A 17,464-nucleotide genomic window follows, 5' to 3' on the forward strand; every position below is an offset into this window, starting at 1 on the left:
CGGAAGATATCTTGCCTGATATTTTCATATGAGGATGTCTCTCAAAAAATTGCAATAAATCCTCATAATTGTTATCAAATGTTATTAAAATTTGACATTTTATGGCCTATAACTCCAATAAGGGTCTACAGATTTTGATGAAACTTGCTATGCATAGATATTGCTTTCCTTATTATGCACCCTCTGTCCAAACCTGGTTTTAATTCTGAACATATGAATGTCAGGAGATGTTCACTTTGCTGTAAAACAGCAAACAAAAGAAATAACAATCTTAGATTTTAACAGTTTAATTATTTTTAGAATTCACTTCCAACCTTATGAATTCATATTCACATGTAATTATTTTCAGACTCATATTTTCTGTTTCATATTAATTTAACCCACAGAAAAATTGATTTTTCAAGTTTTACTGTGGAAGTTTCAGTTTTTCAACTTTTTCTTCACAATATTAATAACTAGATCATACTTTCACTTTGAAAGCAATAATCCTTACATGTATGTCATTTCATAGTGACTTTCACATGTTGTTTTCCTTAGGTCAGTTTTTTAGCTTTATGGTACAGGGCGTCCACAACTTTGCCCATGTTCTGTATGGTTTCCAGAGAGTTCTCATAAGTCTTATCCACAGGTGTCTCATCAAACACGATAAGTACTCCTGCACCTTGATCCAATATACCTAGTATAGAAAGGACAACAATATCAATTCAATTACAGTAGAACTTCGATATCTTGAACACTGATATCTTGAATATCATGGATATATCGAAGTGATGTGGAAGTCCCCACTTTTTAAAGTATTTTACCCTCGGTACTTCAAATATTTGGATAGTTTTTGTCTCAATCCCATCAGGTTCGGGATCATTATGTTTGACAGTATCTGATAGATGATTAGTATTTGCAAAAAAGGTTTTCTAGATCTGCTCAAAAATTGAGTCAATGAAAAAACATTTTACTTCTTCTCTTTCATCATTTACCAAAGAATCAATCTTCACTTACCATGAAATTTTTTATCCAAAATCATTTGGGACAATTTCTTCTCAACTGTGTCCTAAAAAAATTTTGCAAATGAAATGTCATTAATCATTTGCATCCATGTTTATATTCCATAAATGTTTCATAAAAGAAAACATTTGCAATGTACATATTTTCCTTTGAATTAATCCCTGGGTAGAAAATTATATGGATTCAATTCTTTAATTGCCACTACAGGCCTTAAATGTGCTTGAGGTAAATTGGAACAGAAAAGGATTTATGATTGCATGATACCCTAAATTATCAGCACATGGAAAAAAAAAAGTACCTCTACAGTAATTAATAAATCATGAAGGACTACATGTACCTGTCAACCTGCAGGCCTCTAAGATTGCTAATACCCTAAATTAACGGTAAATGCAAAACAAGAGGCCCACGGGCCTTATAGGTCACCTGAGCATTATGCAACAACTTTCCAGTTATTGAATTTGATTAATGTTTTAAGCCAGATGGTATATGACATTCACAATTTGAAAGAGGCACCATTGATCATCATAACAATACACTTAGCAGTTGCTTAGCTTGGTTACTGAATACGCAGGGTAGGGGAACAAAAATGCATTCCAACTAATCAGTAGTGCCCCTAACACTGTGACCTAAACCCCTGACCCTTAAGGTCCACACATTGCACAAATTTTAAAAAGGCACCCTTAATATCAATTAATAAATGGTTTATAAATACAAAAGAGCAGATTTCAAACAATAAATTCATTTTCAGTATATAAGTAGAGCCCCCACCCCACCCCTGACCCTGGGGCCTTGAAATTCACAAGTCTGCAAGATTAGGGCCCTTGCTGATAATAACTGTAAAGGTAGTTCATCTGCTTTATACCCAGAGACAGAGAAGAAAATTTTCAAATATTTAATGTATTTTCACTATATTATCAATAGAGCCCCGCCCCCCTAACACCAGAACCCCTGACCCTGGGTCCATAAAATTCATAGTTTTAAAAGAGGCATTCGTGCTCATCATAACTATGTACTTAGTTTATTTAATTCCTAGGAGCAGAGTAGAAGATTTTCAAAGAATTCATGTATTTTCAATACTAGTATATAATCAATAGAGCCCCCCCCCCCCAACACCACAACCCTTGACCCTGGGACCATAGAATTCACAATTTTGGTAAAAACACTCTTGCTCATCATAATTATGCACTTAGTCAGTTTATTTAATACCTTGGAGCAGAGTAGTAGATTTTCAAAGAATTCATGTATTTTTACTATATAATCTATAGAGCCCCACCCTAACACCAGAACCCCAGACCCTGGGGCCATAAAATTCACAATTTTGGTTGAGGCACTCTTGCTCATCATAACTATGCACTTAGTTAGTTTATTTAATACCTAGGAAGATAGAAGATTTTCAAAGAATTCGTGTATTTTCACCATATAATCAATAGAGCCCCCCCTCCCTTACACAGGAACCCTTGACCCTGGGGCCATAAAATTCACAATTATGGTTGAGGCACTCTTGCTCATCATAACTATGCAATTAGTTAGTTTATTTTATACCTAGGAGCAGAGTAGAAGATTTTCAAAGAATTCATGTATTTTCACTATATAATCAATAGAGCCCCCCCCCAACATCATGACCCTTGACCCTGGGGCCATAAAATTCACAATTATGGTAGAGGCTCTCTTGCTCATCATAACTATGCACTTAGTTAGTATATTTAATACCCAGGGGCAGAGAAGAAGATTTTCAAAGAAATCATGTGTTTTCACTATATATAATCAATAGAGCCCCGCCCTAACACAAGAACCCCTGACCCTGGGGCCATAAAATTCACAATTTTGGTAGAGGCACTCTTGCTCATCATAACTATGTACTTAGTTGGTTTATTTAATACCCAGGAGTAGAGAAGAAGATTTTCAAAGAAATAATGCATTTTCACTATATACTTATTTAGCCCCGCCCTAGCACTAGAACCCCTGACCCCAGGGCCATGAATTTCACAATTTTGGTAGAGGACTAAATGTTGATTACAATCATGCAAACAGTTTGACTGCTTGATGTCCAGGAGTTAAGAAGAAGATTTTCAAAGATTGCACTAATTTTAGTGGTTTTGGCCCCACCCCCCAGGCCCCAGGGGGGCAGGGACAATGAAATTCACAATTTTTGTTCCCCTTCACCCATAGATGCTATATGCTAAAATTGGTTGAAATTGGTTCAGTGGTTTCAGAGAAGAAGCTAAAAATGTTCAAATGTTAACGCACGACGAACGACGCACGACGAACGACGCACGACGACGGACGAAAACGGATAGCAATAGGTCACCTGAGTTTACTCAGGTGACCTAAAAAGTACCTCAGTCTACAGTTTTAATAAATCACAAATGGTTACATGTACCTGCCATCCTGAAGGCTTATAACATTGTATTTCAAACGCATACTGAGATTTCCTGTCTCTATTTTTTCTACTGATTTTTTTAGCTCCTTGAAAATTACTTGTTGCTAAGGATATATCAGAGTGGAAATGCATGTGTCAGTAACAAAAAGTCAGTCACTGTATTGTGCAGTTGTAAGAACATTTGCTTTAAAGTTGCAGAGCAAGGATATGATCCGTACATCAGGGGTTCGAATCCAATATGGGACATGGAGACCGGTCGTTTGGGTGAGACCGTATAAACCGTATAAGACCCCCTGTCACAGAAGATGCTGACACGATAAACATTCCCCATTGCTCAATGCCCCTGATGAGTGCTTAGCTTGTATATATATGTATAAATTTGCAGCTCTCAACTGGCAAGTGGTGGCGTCTCCATATGAGTGAAAAATTCTCATGAGGGATTTTAATCAACAAACAAAACAAAAAAGGCAAAGATTATATGAACGGGACACTTACTATTGGCAGTTTGATCAAATTTGCAACATGTTGGACCTGAAACAAAAACAGAATTTGATACAATAACTTCAGACATGATGTAATATTTCAAAAGACTTTATAACAGGGGGCAAAAAATCTATTGTTTTGAGCAAATCAGTTACACATGAACATCCTCTAATATTAAATTTTCTTTTAACTTCATTTTTAAATTACTTGGTAAATCTAGAAAGAAGTTTTAATAAAATTTTGTTTTCAGAACCTAGGTATTCTAATCTTACATCAAATATCAAAAGGAGTTCTCTTTAAAATGTACTCTTTCTTTAGTAAGTAATAATAGTCTTACATCACTATAAAAAGTTCTTTTTATCTAATCTTTCTTTAGCAAATAACATTACTTATCAAAACATACACCTACAAATTTTAAAAGCACGTTTTAAGGCATTTTCGGGTCACAGTAGAAATTACTTTTAAAATTCAATAGTGCTGAATTAACGTGTTAATAAATGTTCCAACCTGGAGTCTGACGAGATATAATTTTTCACGAATTCTTGTCATATCTCTATACAATCTTAAGGAATACCGGAATTTTATATGTGAGAATGACATTTCTCGAGAGCTCACTTTCTCAGGAAATTACTGTATACAGGATTATTTTTGTCAGCTTTTTTTTTTTGCCCTTTCACTCTTGCAAAGTTCTGCCTGGTTTTAAATTCACCTACTCACAATTTTGTTTAAGAAAATATACTGAACACTTTAAATTCGCCCCCTTTTTATATATTCCCCCAACCGAGGTTAGGGCGAGAGGGGTGAAAATAAAAACGGGGGTGAAAATTTTCTTGTATATTAGTATGCAAAATTAAAGTTCTCACGAATAAAAAGTGATTTACAGTATGGAGACAGACCTGAACTCTGGAGAAGGGCTCGATGATGCGACAGAGATTCTGTTCCAGTAAGTTGTCATAGAGCGTCTTCAGGTGAGCGTTCACGATTGGATCCTCTGCTAGCTGGGCTTTATACTGCACCAATGTCTGAAATCACAACAGAAAAAAATCTAAATATCTTCAAGTATTTTTTCTTTTTCTTATACATTGTATTTATTTTCTATGTTTGATGAAAACTGTCTAATTTAAAACATGTGCAATCTGTCTACTGTGATTAATGTAAATTATGACCTTATTTTCATTCCAAATTTTTATATTTTTGTTATTAATGACATTGCCCTGTCTATTTTGACACAAAATTTACTGTAAACATACTTTATTTGGCCGTGTATTCTATTTACCGACTTTCTGCTTAATCAAGTACACTGTTAATGTCTTGTATATCATACATTTATGTCTAGCACATTCAGGTAGCGCTAAATCAATTCTATGCTACCTTGCTGAAAAATGAATTCCCTCAAAATATCATATATGCCAAATATAAAATACACTTAGAGTATATCCCAGTGCTTGTTCCATTAGGTTTCACTGCAGCACTTTTACTGTACTGTATTGAGAACTAAAATAAAATACAGTGTTTTCCCTTTATTTTAAAGTAAAGGGTTAAAGATTGATTGTTACAGGCTAAGGGTTGATGTTAAAGAACAGAACTATGTTAAACTTACAAGAAATTTTGATTTCTAGGCGACATTTTTATCAATCGAAGGCGGTCAATTTGGCCGTCAACCAGTTCTTAGGGAGAACACTGAAATAGTGCACTCCTGATTTAGTACCATTTTTCTCATCACCTGGTAAGTGTTATCAATGAATTAGAAATCACAGAGCCAGACCTCCAAATGTTTTGGTTATATAATCATACATTCATGTACCTTAATTAGTGTACAGCTAAGGGTGCTAAGTTATGAATGCCACTTAAAGAGTATGTTTGCGTTAAAGAACTCTGTCATTAAAGAGGTAATTCATTCAGTTAAAGAGGCCAAGGTGAAGCTAGACAGACTAAAATGGAAAAATACTTTGTGTTTTTCAGCAAAGGTACCATCTTGAAGTCACGAAGTATTTCAAAGGTCTAGATGTGCTTAGAATTTGTTAACGTTAACATGTTTAATTAATTTTTTTTTTTAAGAACATGTCTGGACAAAATGATGTTCTTACACAGACAGACAAATGGACATGCTATTTCCAATATACTCCCGAAGCTTTGTAGAGAAGGAGGGATATGGAGGGGGTATAACAGCAATAGTTTGTAAAAGAGAAATTCTAGAAGGAAGCTTATTCTCTCAGACCCAGTTATTCAGATAAACCACGCACATTATCTGAATTGATTGTTAGCTTTGTGGGTTTCAGTCTCAAAAAAATAGTGTTTTTTTAATAATATTATTGGAGATGTAATTTCCTCCTTTAAATTGTACATACAGGATCTAAGAGACATCTTCATCAAAATATGTCTGGACAAAATCATATCCTTAGACAGACAGACAAATGGACAATCATGCTGTTTCCAATATACTCCCCAAGCTACTGGGGCAAAATCAGAACAAGGGAACCTCAAAGCATGGCATCTCCGCGCAAAGATCATATCTATAAATCAAGAAAGCATTTGACATTGATACTCACTTTCATTTCACATGGGACATAACACACCCACCTGATTGCATTTAAATTACTATTTCCTAGATCTGGGCAAAAATATCAATATTTCGGTATATTGCAATACAATGACAAAAAAATATCGTATTGCATTACGTTTTTGTAATATCGATATATCGGCAAGATGCTTAGGCTAAGGAATTTTATCATTAAATATAAAAATAAATGTAAGAAAGGCTTGTTACTAGGCTAAGCAGTAAGACAGAAGGTGTTTTATGGATGTATTTCAGAGCATAACTTAAATAAAATCAGCAATTTTTTTTTTGTGGTTACTTTTCATGTTCATTCTGCATGTAAATTAAAGTTAATATAATAAGAAAATGCCATTGTAATTTTCTTTGAAAATATTGCAATACATATCGCAATACAGTTAAAAATATCGCAATATATCACAATACGAAATCTCTGGCCAATACCCAGCCCTACTATTTCCCTTCCAACTCTGTTGCGATGGGATAATAATAAGCATTCAATTATTTGTCCACAGATTCACCATCACAGTTTCATTCAGTTTTTCTCTGAGATCGGCTGCTAATTGGTCACCCTTTAGTGTTATGCATAAAATGAAATGACCTCTGAAAGATCATCTTTATGTTTATTTTTTCACTAACAATATGTTTTCCAGCACCTAGTTCTAATATAAGCATATTGATTATCATTGACATTTTTGACATTTAAATAACCTCTAAATGCCTGGATGATTATCTTATGTCATTTAGTATAATTTTTAAATGAGCTAGTGACTTTTATAAAACTTAGCGTGTAAAAAAAACCCCACAACATTGACGTTGATCCATTTCTAGAATCTTTTCCAGAGTGCATTCCTCTTAAAAAAAAATGTAAATAACAGGATCTAAGCTAGACAGCCTCCTCAAAAATAATTTTTTACTTAATAATTGTAAAAGATTTTATCCCTGAGTGACTTTTAATTTGCTGCTAATAGGATTATTTTGATCTTTGCCCTATCAGACTTAAAAAAGATTATGACACCTTTCCGATTCTCCAAGACAATGAGACACGGATTTGGTAACTGACAGAAAGGGGGAGATAACCATGCCTTGGACACGTACCTAAACCAACTTTTATTCACAACAACTATATTTCGCGATTTACCGGGGTTTATCTGGTTCGCTATGATCCAAATTTTTTTGATCTGTTGTTAATAGAACAGAGACTTTAAGGACCGCTTCTCAGCAAGAAATATTCACAATGACAAGGCTCTCACAGGGGTTCAAAATTCCTCAAGCCCGACGTCCCGGACTAACAAATTCTGGATCCGGACTCGGCATTTAGAATTCGCCAAAGTCCTGGGACTTGGCTATGTTTTTTGTTTATCTTTTTTTTTTAAGTTAAAAAAATGATCGTAAAGCTAAAAATAAAGCAAATTCTCAAATGTATTAAGTAAAAATGTGGGTTTGTGATCGTTAAAATACCCGTAAAACATTACGAACGTTTCGAAAATACAATCCGTCTTTTTATTTTCCGTTGCGGTTAGATTCTTGCTTTTACGCAATTCCTCATGTTTCCTCCTATATGACAAACAGCAATTAGTCTATTAGTTTTTTAAATTTCGGTTTTAGCTTTGACTTACAGCACATTCTAACTGCTATTTATTGTAACAGATGGTTTATTCAGTAGTGAGTATTTGTAAAAGTTATTTTAATGTACCAATAATCTATCAGTGTGGTATTTTTGAAATACTCATGTATGACTATATGACAGTTTATGGAGGAAAAATAAAACATATATTAATACATATAGTCTTTATTCATTCAATGCAACAAATGAAAATAAATTATAAGTAACATAAATTTAATGATGTATAGGTTAATATGGACTTTCAAATTTCTTCCTCGGACTTGCCTGAAATTTACTCTTTAAGTCCTGGACTTGACCATGACAAAAAAAATTTTGAACCCCTGCTCTCATGAAAATTTCTCGTACATGAATAAAAGTTGGTTTACAACTTTTGGCTAACCATGCCTCGGACACACATATACTGTAAATCATATAACCACAATTCATGAAAATTTTGTCTCGCTTATCAAGAGTCAATGACTATCTCGCGAAAATAAGGTGTCGCAAAAATATAGTGATCTACAGTAAGTAACTACTGGACTACTGACCTTTTGGAACTCGGCGAGAGACCGTTTGTGACTAGCCTGGGCTATGCTTTTCATGGCCTCCACTTCAGGGCCTTGGTATTTTAAGGCTAGTTTTCCACTCAGTATTGTTTGAACCTCATCTGCTCTGTAACGGAAGAAAAGGTCCATGAATCTAAACATTTTTAAACATGTTAAAGACAATTTAACGTCCCCCCCTTCCTCCCCGATTTATCAGTACTATTGTTGCCTTTGACAGAATAAAAAGTAGCTGCAATAAGGTAAGTAGCCCACTATTCTTTTTTAACTTCAAATTGTGAATGATTCATTAATTCCATCATCAAAATATGAATTCCCATTATCTTTGACAATTTAAACATAAATAACATTAATTCTACTGTCCCTTGTCTTAAAATGGCCAAAATTTCGAGTTTTTGTATTAGTGTAATTTACAGTGGTTGCAACGTTATTGTTGACAAACCAATCGTGTAGAATCGTTCGTGTATCGTGCTGATCGTTCGTGTAACGTGCGAGATCGTGCGTGTATCAGACTCAATCGTTTGCGGTTTTAATCGTGCGTGATCGTGCGTTTTGAAACATGTAAATTTCGTTTTGTAAGTTTTAATCGGAATGTTATTTGTTAAACAAGCATTTCATTTGTTTTTTTTTATATTTTTTAATCCAAATCAAATGAATGAAGCGCAATTTACATAATTGAATGCAGAACGAACTAATTATTGCTCGTAAACAAGCAATATAGTAAGTCGTACAATATTATGTTCTCGTCAAATAGCGGGATCTGTTACATTGTGATAACCGTATTAAGATGTTTAACGTTTTTTTTGTCTCTCTCTGATTTTCATTCTTGTTTACTGCTAATTGTGAACAAGATACTTTTGAAATCAAAAATAAATTGTTTTACAAATTAAAAAAAAAAGCATTTCCCAAGGCTTACATGAATATTTAGTCGGCGAATAATTATACATACACTCGACATGATTTTCTGGGGTTTGTTTACCAGTGTTTTTCTATGTAACGTACTTTTAAATATTTTCTTTAATTTGATTTCTGCTAATAAAAAAATGTGAAATAATTGGCAAGTTCATTTTCATGATTTTAGAGAATCACAAACATTGAATCAATGGAAACATGATATAATACGTAATTAAAATCCTTCCATCCTGCCATATTTTTTTTAAAAATCGTTTTTTCATTTCTGCATTTTTTGAAATCCAATTCAATAAAATTTTACGGTCCAACTACATGTGCATCTTCTGATAAAGTGAAAAAATCTGTTTCTTAGGTCGGAGAATTTCCTATTAAAATCATAACAATTTATAATTTTAAATAATAAATAAGTCTTACATGTATTAAGTTACAGAAATATCCATTGCCGTTTTTTTTCCAAAGTCTATAAAATAATATTGATAATTCTTTGAAATCTATCATCGATCAGTATTAAGTCGTATTTCGTTTTGAAACATAGATTCCTAAATATTTTGAACTATTTTGAGTGAAGAATCGTGCGTTTGCGTTAGCAATCGTGTAAGATCGTGTAACGTGTAGAATCGTTTGCGTGAAGGATCGTTCGTGTAACAGGTTTAATCCTGCGTTAAACGTGCGGAATCGTTCATGTAACGTGATCATTCGTGTAACTTGTCAACAATATCGTTGCAGCCACTGTAAATAACTTGACAATAATAAACATGCTAAAGACTGACAGTTCATGAGTTGTACAACTTTTCCATGAGTAAGTATAAAAAATTTAAGTGTAGAATTCTCACATAAGGTGAACATACGTGTTTAACATGATTTTACACATCAGCATGTATTTGAGTCCTGTCACAGCCTTGGGGCTGTCTATGGAATCGTAACCCTCAAAGGCCTCGTAGAAGTAAGAATAAGCCGTCTTAAAATCTCTCTCATCAGCAGCATGTAGGATACCTTAAATAAATCAAAACAGAAGTTTTCAACACCACTGATGATTCAGTTCCAATATTTAGCAGAATTCCACTAATTTGAATACAACAATCTGATATGAGCAAGTGTTTTCTAATGTTTTCGTTACTTTCTAATTTTGCATTGATTGGTGTCCATTTCTGTACGGGTAGTATACTCAAGTTGTTTAGTCTCTGTTTTGAAAGCGTGTGCATCATCCAGACATTATATACTGTAAACCAGCTTTTATTCGTGTGCAAGAAATTTTCGCAAAGTTCACGAGAGCCTTGTCCTCGCGAATATTTCTCGTCACAAACCAGTCCTTAAACTGTATGTGTCTATTAACAACAGATCCAAGAAGGCTTGATCGCAAAAAATTAATCATCGTGAACTTGTTTATCCCTGGTAAATCGTGAAATAAAGTCGTCACGAATAAAAGTGTATAGTATACTTGTGAGGTCAAATTTACACTTTCAATGCATTACATGCATTTTTGGCAAATGTTTACCACCAAAATACCTTCATGATTATAGAAACTGCTTATTGATTTAGCTCAGATTTACCTGATTGCATGTCTAGAGCTGCCTGCAGTTTAGGTGGACAATAAATACCATTGGCTGTTGTTCTACCAGAGGTCAAGGCTGCCCTATAAATAGAAATGCATAAATCTGTGTCTTACATTTTTCATACAGCGTTAACTCAATTTTTCTTTATCATTCCTTGAGTTAAGCAATGTACATATATATATACACTCATACTTATGTATTCTGCACATAAAAAGAAATTAAATGTGGAGATAACGAACATTGCATGTATGTAAGCTTCAAAGTCCAAATCTATCAAAACTTTCCTCATATACAAATCAATTTATTCAATTAAAATCATGATTTTTTTTAAACTTAAACTGACAATATTTGTTAATTTGATATGTTTATGACCTAAAGGTTAATATAAATTGATTGTATTAATGAAAACTTTGTCACAGAATGGTGTATTAGTTAAGCTATAAGAGATCAGCTTGAACCTTCTGTATCTTGCCTGGGAATGAATTCTACTCTCTATGTTAAAGTTTAACTATAGGAGTTGTGTACCTTGCCTTGGGTAAATTTGACAGAGAATGATAAATTCTACTCTACATGTAAAGTTTAACTACTGGAGTTCTGTACCTTGCTTTGGGTAAATTATACAGAGAATGATAAATTCTACTCTACATGTAAAGTTTAACTATAGGAGTTCTGTACCTTGCTTTGGGTAAATTTGACAGAGAATGATAAATTCTACTCTACATGTAAAGTTTAACTATTGGAGTTCTGTACCTTGCTTTGGGTAAATTTGACAGAGAATGATAAATTCTACTCTAAATGTAAAGTTTAATTATTGGAGTTTTGTACCTTGCTTTGGGTAAATTTGACAGAGAATGATAAATTCTACTCTAAATGTAAAGTTTAACTATTGGAGTTCTGTACCTTGCTTTGGGTAAATTTGACAGAGAATGATAAATTCTACTCTAAATGTTAAAGATTAACTATTGGAGTTCTGTACCTTGCTTTGGGTAAATCTGACAGAGAATGATAATTTCTACTCTACATATAAAGTTTAACTATAGGAGTTCTGTACCTTGCTTTGGGTAAATCTGACAGAGAATGATAATTTCTACTCTACATATAAAGTTTAACTATAGGAATTCTGTACCTTGCCTTGGGTAGATTGGACAGAGAATGACAAATTCTACTCTACATGTACAGTTTAACTATTGGAGTTCTGTACCTTGCCTTGGGTAAATTTGACAGAGAATGATAAATTCTACTCTACATGTAAAGTTTAACTATTGGAGTTTTGTACCTTGCTTTGGGTAAATTGGACAGAGAATGATAAATTCTACTCTACATGTAAAGTTCAACTAAAGGAGTTCTGTACCTTGCTTTGGGTAAATTTGACAGAGAATGATATATTCTACTCTCTAAAAGCTGGACTTCAACCAACAGTGCCTTGTCGTCTAGTTTCTTTAGCTCTCTCAACAGTGAAGAAGCTGTGGAAATAAACAAAATATAAGTAGAAGATCCACCTTAATTATATCGAAAAAGAAGAGCCACCTTAAAATTTCTAACTTAAGGTTTATTATCCCTACATTCATTCATACGTGTACAAAATTTTTCTTGAACACTGAAATTGAAATACAAACAAGTTAAGATTACTTGTGTGGCAAAACTTAACAGATGTGGTCTTTAATATCTTTAATTTTAATTTTCCTTTTTAAACTTGACAATTTCCTAAAAATCATTTATCCAAGTTAGAGTAATCTCCCTTATCAGTAGGTCAATCAAATGGGTGAAATTCACCTCTTCTTGTTTCTGTAAGTTTCTTACCTAACTGAAGAGCCTCGGTAAACTGTTGTGTTCCGTGATATAAAGCAATAAGTCTGGCCTTGAAAAGGGAAAGAAAAAGAAATTTATGATAATACAATTTTACTATCAGTATTGAGATATATATTATATTGTTAGGTACCCTGTGACACTCTGCTAAATAATGTAAATGAAAATAAATGAACGCACTCATTACTTTAATTCAATCAAAACTCAATGCACCAAAGTTTTAACGATGACATGTATTAGTTTTAACCAAGTATTAGTTCGTACATGAATAAGAGGATAAAGGGCATCATGAAAAGATACTACATATTGTTAAGATATGAATTACACTAAAATATGTAAGTATGCTGAATATTAACCATTTTCATGTCAACCCCTCTAACCATGAACTTGCTAGGTAGCATTTAACATAATATGAAAGAATATCAAAATGAATTTCTTGACCATATGTACATGGTGAAAAAAAAATCAGGCTAATAGAAGACATTTACAATACAATGCCATGGCTTACCTCTAATGCCTGTCTAAGGAAGGTTCGTTTTTCGTCTTTAGCCCAATCTATACATTCCTGACAAAGCTGAACCTAAAGGGAAAACAATGCTATTCACACATTTATAATTGTGATCATAATGCTTAATGAAAATCTTGCCAATCTTACAAATTTTAGATGCATACAGTGTATACATATATGTAAAATCAAGCTGCTACACTCGCTGTTGGAAAAAAAAAATCACTGGTGTACCGTGTTCAATATTTTGAAAATTATACAGTCATTAAGTCTTTGTTCAATAGGAATAGCACGCTTTACCATGTTTACCATGTATCCAAAAAAAAAAAGATTTAGAATTAAGTTTTTCTTAGTAGCCTCCATACTTCTAATTCATGCAGGACTTAGAATAACTACAGTGTTCACATCCAGTTTATGAATACCTCTTTTCCTGTTGATGCTTCCATATCCAGAAACATGTCTACCAGTCCCCTGACCAGCTTGGCCGCCTTAGCTTTACTGACCATAACAAGGAAAGGACGTGTAAACTTTATCAGACCGGCTAGTTCTATAAATGGAAAAAAAATACACAGTAAATTCATATTTATAGTTTATACTGTATAATTATTATTAAACAAGACTTTGTAACCCAAAAGACATGGGATTGAAATATTGATATGTATAGTCTTTTTCGTGAGAATTCATCCCTGGCATAATTGGCAATAGTGCTGAGTCATTAAATAAATTTCTCTTAGATTAACGATTTACATCATGTGGGATGTCAGGTTTGTCATTCATGGTAATAATATTATATAATTTTATGAAGCAATTCATTACATTGCCATTACATTTAATGAAAATTTTTGGGCATTACACATTACTAGCATTACTTTGAGTTCATATAATGCATTGCAATGCATTACCATTACAATAAGCATTATCCCAAGCCTACATGGTATTATAAAATTGCTAGGCCAGCATTTTTTTTTATTTTTAGGTTTACGAACATCAGAATGAAAAAGTCCCATAGGAGGAGGAAATTTTTTTTTTTTTTGGAAATAAATTATCAACTTTTGTACATTCATTTCTGCTTCTTTTTTTATGCTATCCTAAGAGGCTCCTTGCCACTGGACACATAATGGTTACAAATAAGAAAGAAGAACATTTTATTGTTTATTTCATAATCTGCCAGTTTGGGCCAGTGATATAACAATATGAATTTTGTGATGCTGATCAAAATAGATTTTAAAAATCAATTCTTTGAAATTCTTTCAATATATCTTCATTTTTTCATATGTTACGTGAATCTGAAGACACTGTTCTAAAATACACTTGAGACCTAAAATTATAATTCCTATCATAAAACAGACAGGGAGTATTGGGGGGTAGGGTGAAAATTTTTTCAATTAAGTGTAAATTAATTTTTCTGGCTGCCACAAACAATACCACACAACTGTATATATTTGTATATACTTGCTTTTTAATAGTTGATTTTTTTCTTCTTCAGGATATTGGTTATTTCTTCCTCATATGGACTTAACTTCTCCCATTACTTTTATTCATATGATGCATAAGCCGATAATAAGCGACCCTTTTCTGACAGGTCCAGGAAAATCACTACACATGTAATTTTATTTTTGTGTGGAAAATAAACACATCTTACCTAGATGCCACTTCCTTTCATTAATCTAGCTCTGAGAATTTGACCAGACGACTTTTTTTGTTTCTAACGGGGCGTTTGATATTGAACGCTCGTATTCGGAATGTTTCGGACATACTCGTATATGTAATACAAACTCAGCGTTCAATAAAACGTCAAGATATTGAATACTAAAATTCTCTAGATGTTTGGTAGTATTTTATTAGAGACTATTTATAAGCTATATAATAATATACATTTATTGCATGATAGTGAGGGAAATATGATTTATTCAACCAAGAAAAATCATATTCCCCGAGCACATATTGAGGGGAATATGATTTTTCTTGGTTAAATAAATCTTCATCATGTTCATGTTTCCAGAACATTCATGCAATGAATTATTTATCATACCGAAACAAGCAAAAATTTTGGATTGCAGGAAAATGCAAGTTAGGTTTCCAAAGTGGTGGAATATGATGAAAAGTGTGCCGATGACTGGGAAATGTGAAGTTTTATGGCTCGGTCTCGTGTTAATCTAGAACCAATCAGATAATGTGATGTATAGAATAATTATAATGAGGTATAATAATATTATGATATAGAATCTTACAAAAGCTTATCTATGTAAAAATTGTGAGATTGGATACTTTCAGCAATTACTAACTTGAACATACAATCAGGGACTTATATACTAACGATTATTGCTTATCCCATTAGTATATAGGTCCCTGAAGCAATCATTCATTCTTATCTAATTATGTATCCTTTTTTTCGAAGGCATTGTTTTAATAATTTTTAATAATTTCTATTTGAACCCAATGCTACACGCAAACCGGTAGGCATATCCGATCTATGTGTTAAAATGAGGCCTGAATCGAGCAGGGGGTCAAAATTGTGTTGCACACCTTGTGAATTTATGTCAAAGTTAGAGGTAAATCATAGTTTCTTATTTAGGAAAATGTTAAAATGTTTACTCGATGGACCTCATTTTTACCCAACAAAATCTCTAAAATCAAGGCTTCGCCCTGAACCCACTGGGAGCCTCAACGTAGCCCCCCCCACCCCCTGCCTAAATTCTGACATACCTTCAGCCTGTCCTGTCTCTGCTAACAGTGCTCCCAAATCTAATATCGCCTGCTCTTTGGTTTTAATATCATTCTCATTGTTTATTTCAACATTTCTTTTAACTGCAAAGAAAGAAATAAAATTTGAGAAAATTCGAACGAACCCCCCCCCCCCCCCTTCCATCATTAAGAAAATTCAAAGACTTAAAATATTAACGATCATTATTCAAGTAAGAAAAAAAATTATCCATGTAATGTAAACTATAAATCTATATAATGTTTACTCGTTTACAATTCGCTGGACAGATTAAAAAAAAAAAAGAACACGATGAAGTAGCAAAATTGAAGACCGGTAAAAGCAAAATAAGTTTGGTAGAAATAAAATCCACAGACTATGTCTGTTAACTTTCATATCATATCAAGATCAGAGAGAAAACTTTACCAATATTGTATAATATATCTATCGCTGCACTTTTGTTGGTAATTTTCAACGCTTGAGCTTTCTCCAGTTCCATGGTGTCTTTTTTGTTTATGATAAAATCATCAGAGTTATCTTTCTTGCATATGGAAGATAAAAAGTTTTGTTACTTTCGGATAAAAACGGAAATCATTGCTTTGTATTAAAATAACAATTAAAACATGCAAAATGATAATAATTATTAGTATTTATATATTTATTATTGATTGATTGATCAATTTTTAATTTTAACTGTTGAAAAAAATTATTGAAAGGTGGGATGTCCTTTTTCTTTTTTGTTGCAGCAGTTGTCATGAGGTTATAAAGTAAAAGAAATAAACCAAAATAAACTGGAAGATGAAGCTATGTCGTCCACAAGTAATAAACAAATAAACAATCAATAAACACATCCGGATGACAGGATTTCAGTAGGTTTGGGGCAGGGGGGGGGAGCAGTCATACATTTTCAGTTGGAGGGGCACCATCAACTGCCAAAATTATTCTTTGATTAAAAAAAAAGTCATCAGACGTTTTTATTGTGGGGACCAAGAATACAGTATATCTATAGATACATGTATGTTTTCTATAAACAGAGCAACATTTAACTCCGGACACGACCTTGTCCAGACTTAATTTTTACTACTATATGTATTTCTAATTGTGATATCAAAAAAAGTTTATAACACTCTGTGGGATTTTTTAACAGAATCACAGGCCCTCATGTTGAACTCACAAGCATATCTGGTTTTTTTTAATTTTAGGACATAAAGTCAAAGTCAGAGTCCCCCATGATGGTATTTTAGTCCTGGTTTAGGCCACCTTTCTTCCATGGGAGAAAAGTGTATATGGGACAAATCTCTTGCTCGGATATTAACAATGCGACATTTTCTCCCATACATTGTTCTAAAATGGGATGTGTCCAATAGATAATGATCAGTGAGATTTCATTAAAATCTAT

The 17,464-nt window shown here is 33.2% G+C and overlaps 1 protein-coding gene across 1 annotated transcript; it reads right to left on the reverse strand.

Annotated features, from left to right (window-relative positions):
- Nucleotides 1–271: 271 nt before the first annotated feature.
- LOC134275019 (26S proteasome non-ATPase regulatory subunit 11-like) lies at nt 272–16,620 on the reverse strand. The gene is made up of 13 exons (XM_062757257.1): nt 16,492–16,620; nt 16,071–16,172; nt 13,787–13,911; nt 13,368–13,439; nt 12,854–12,911; nt 12,405–12,516; nt 11,051–11,133; nt 10,349–10,493; nt 8,574–8,697; nt 4,762–4,887; nt 3,878–3,913; nt 997–1,048; nt 272–676 (listed from the first exon to the last, which is right to left on the reverse strand). Exons 1-13 carry the CDS (start codon nt 16,562–16,564, stop codon nt 534–536), a joined length of 1,251 nt encoding a protein of 416 aa, XP_062613241.1. The 5' UTR covers nt 16,565–16,620; the 3' UTR covers nt 272–533.
- Between the last annotated feature and the right edge of the window lie 844 nt (nt 16,621–17,464).

Source organism: Saccostrea cucullata, unplaced genomic scaffold (genome assembly GCF_032062105.1).
Source record: "Saccostrea cucullata isolate Sc308-1 unplaced genomic scaffold, CSIRO_AGI_Scuc_v1 ctg273, whole genome shotgun sequence".
NCBI lineage: Eukaryota > Metazoa > Mollusca > Bivalvia > Ostreida > Ostreidae > Saccostrea > Saccostrea cuccullata.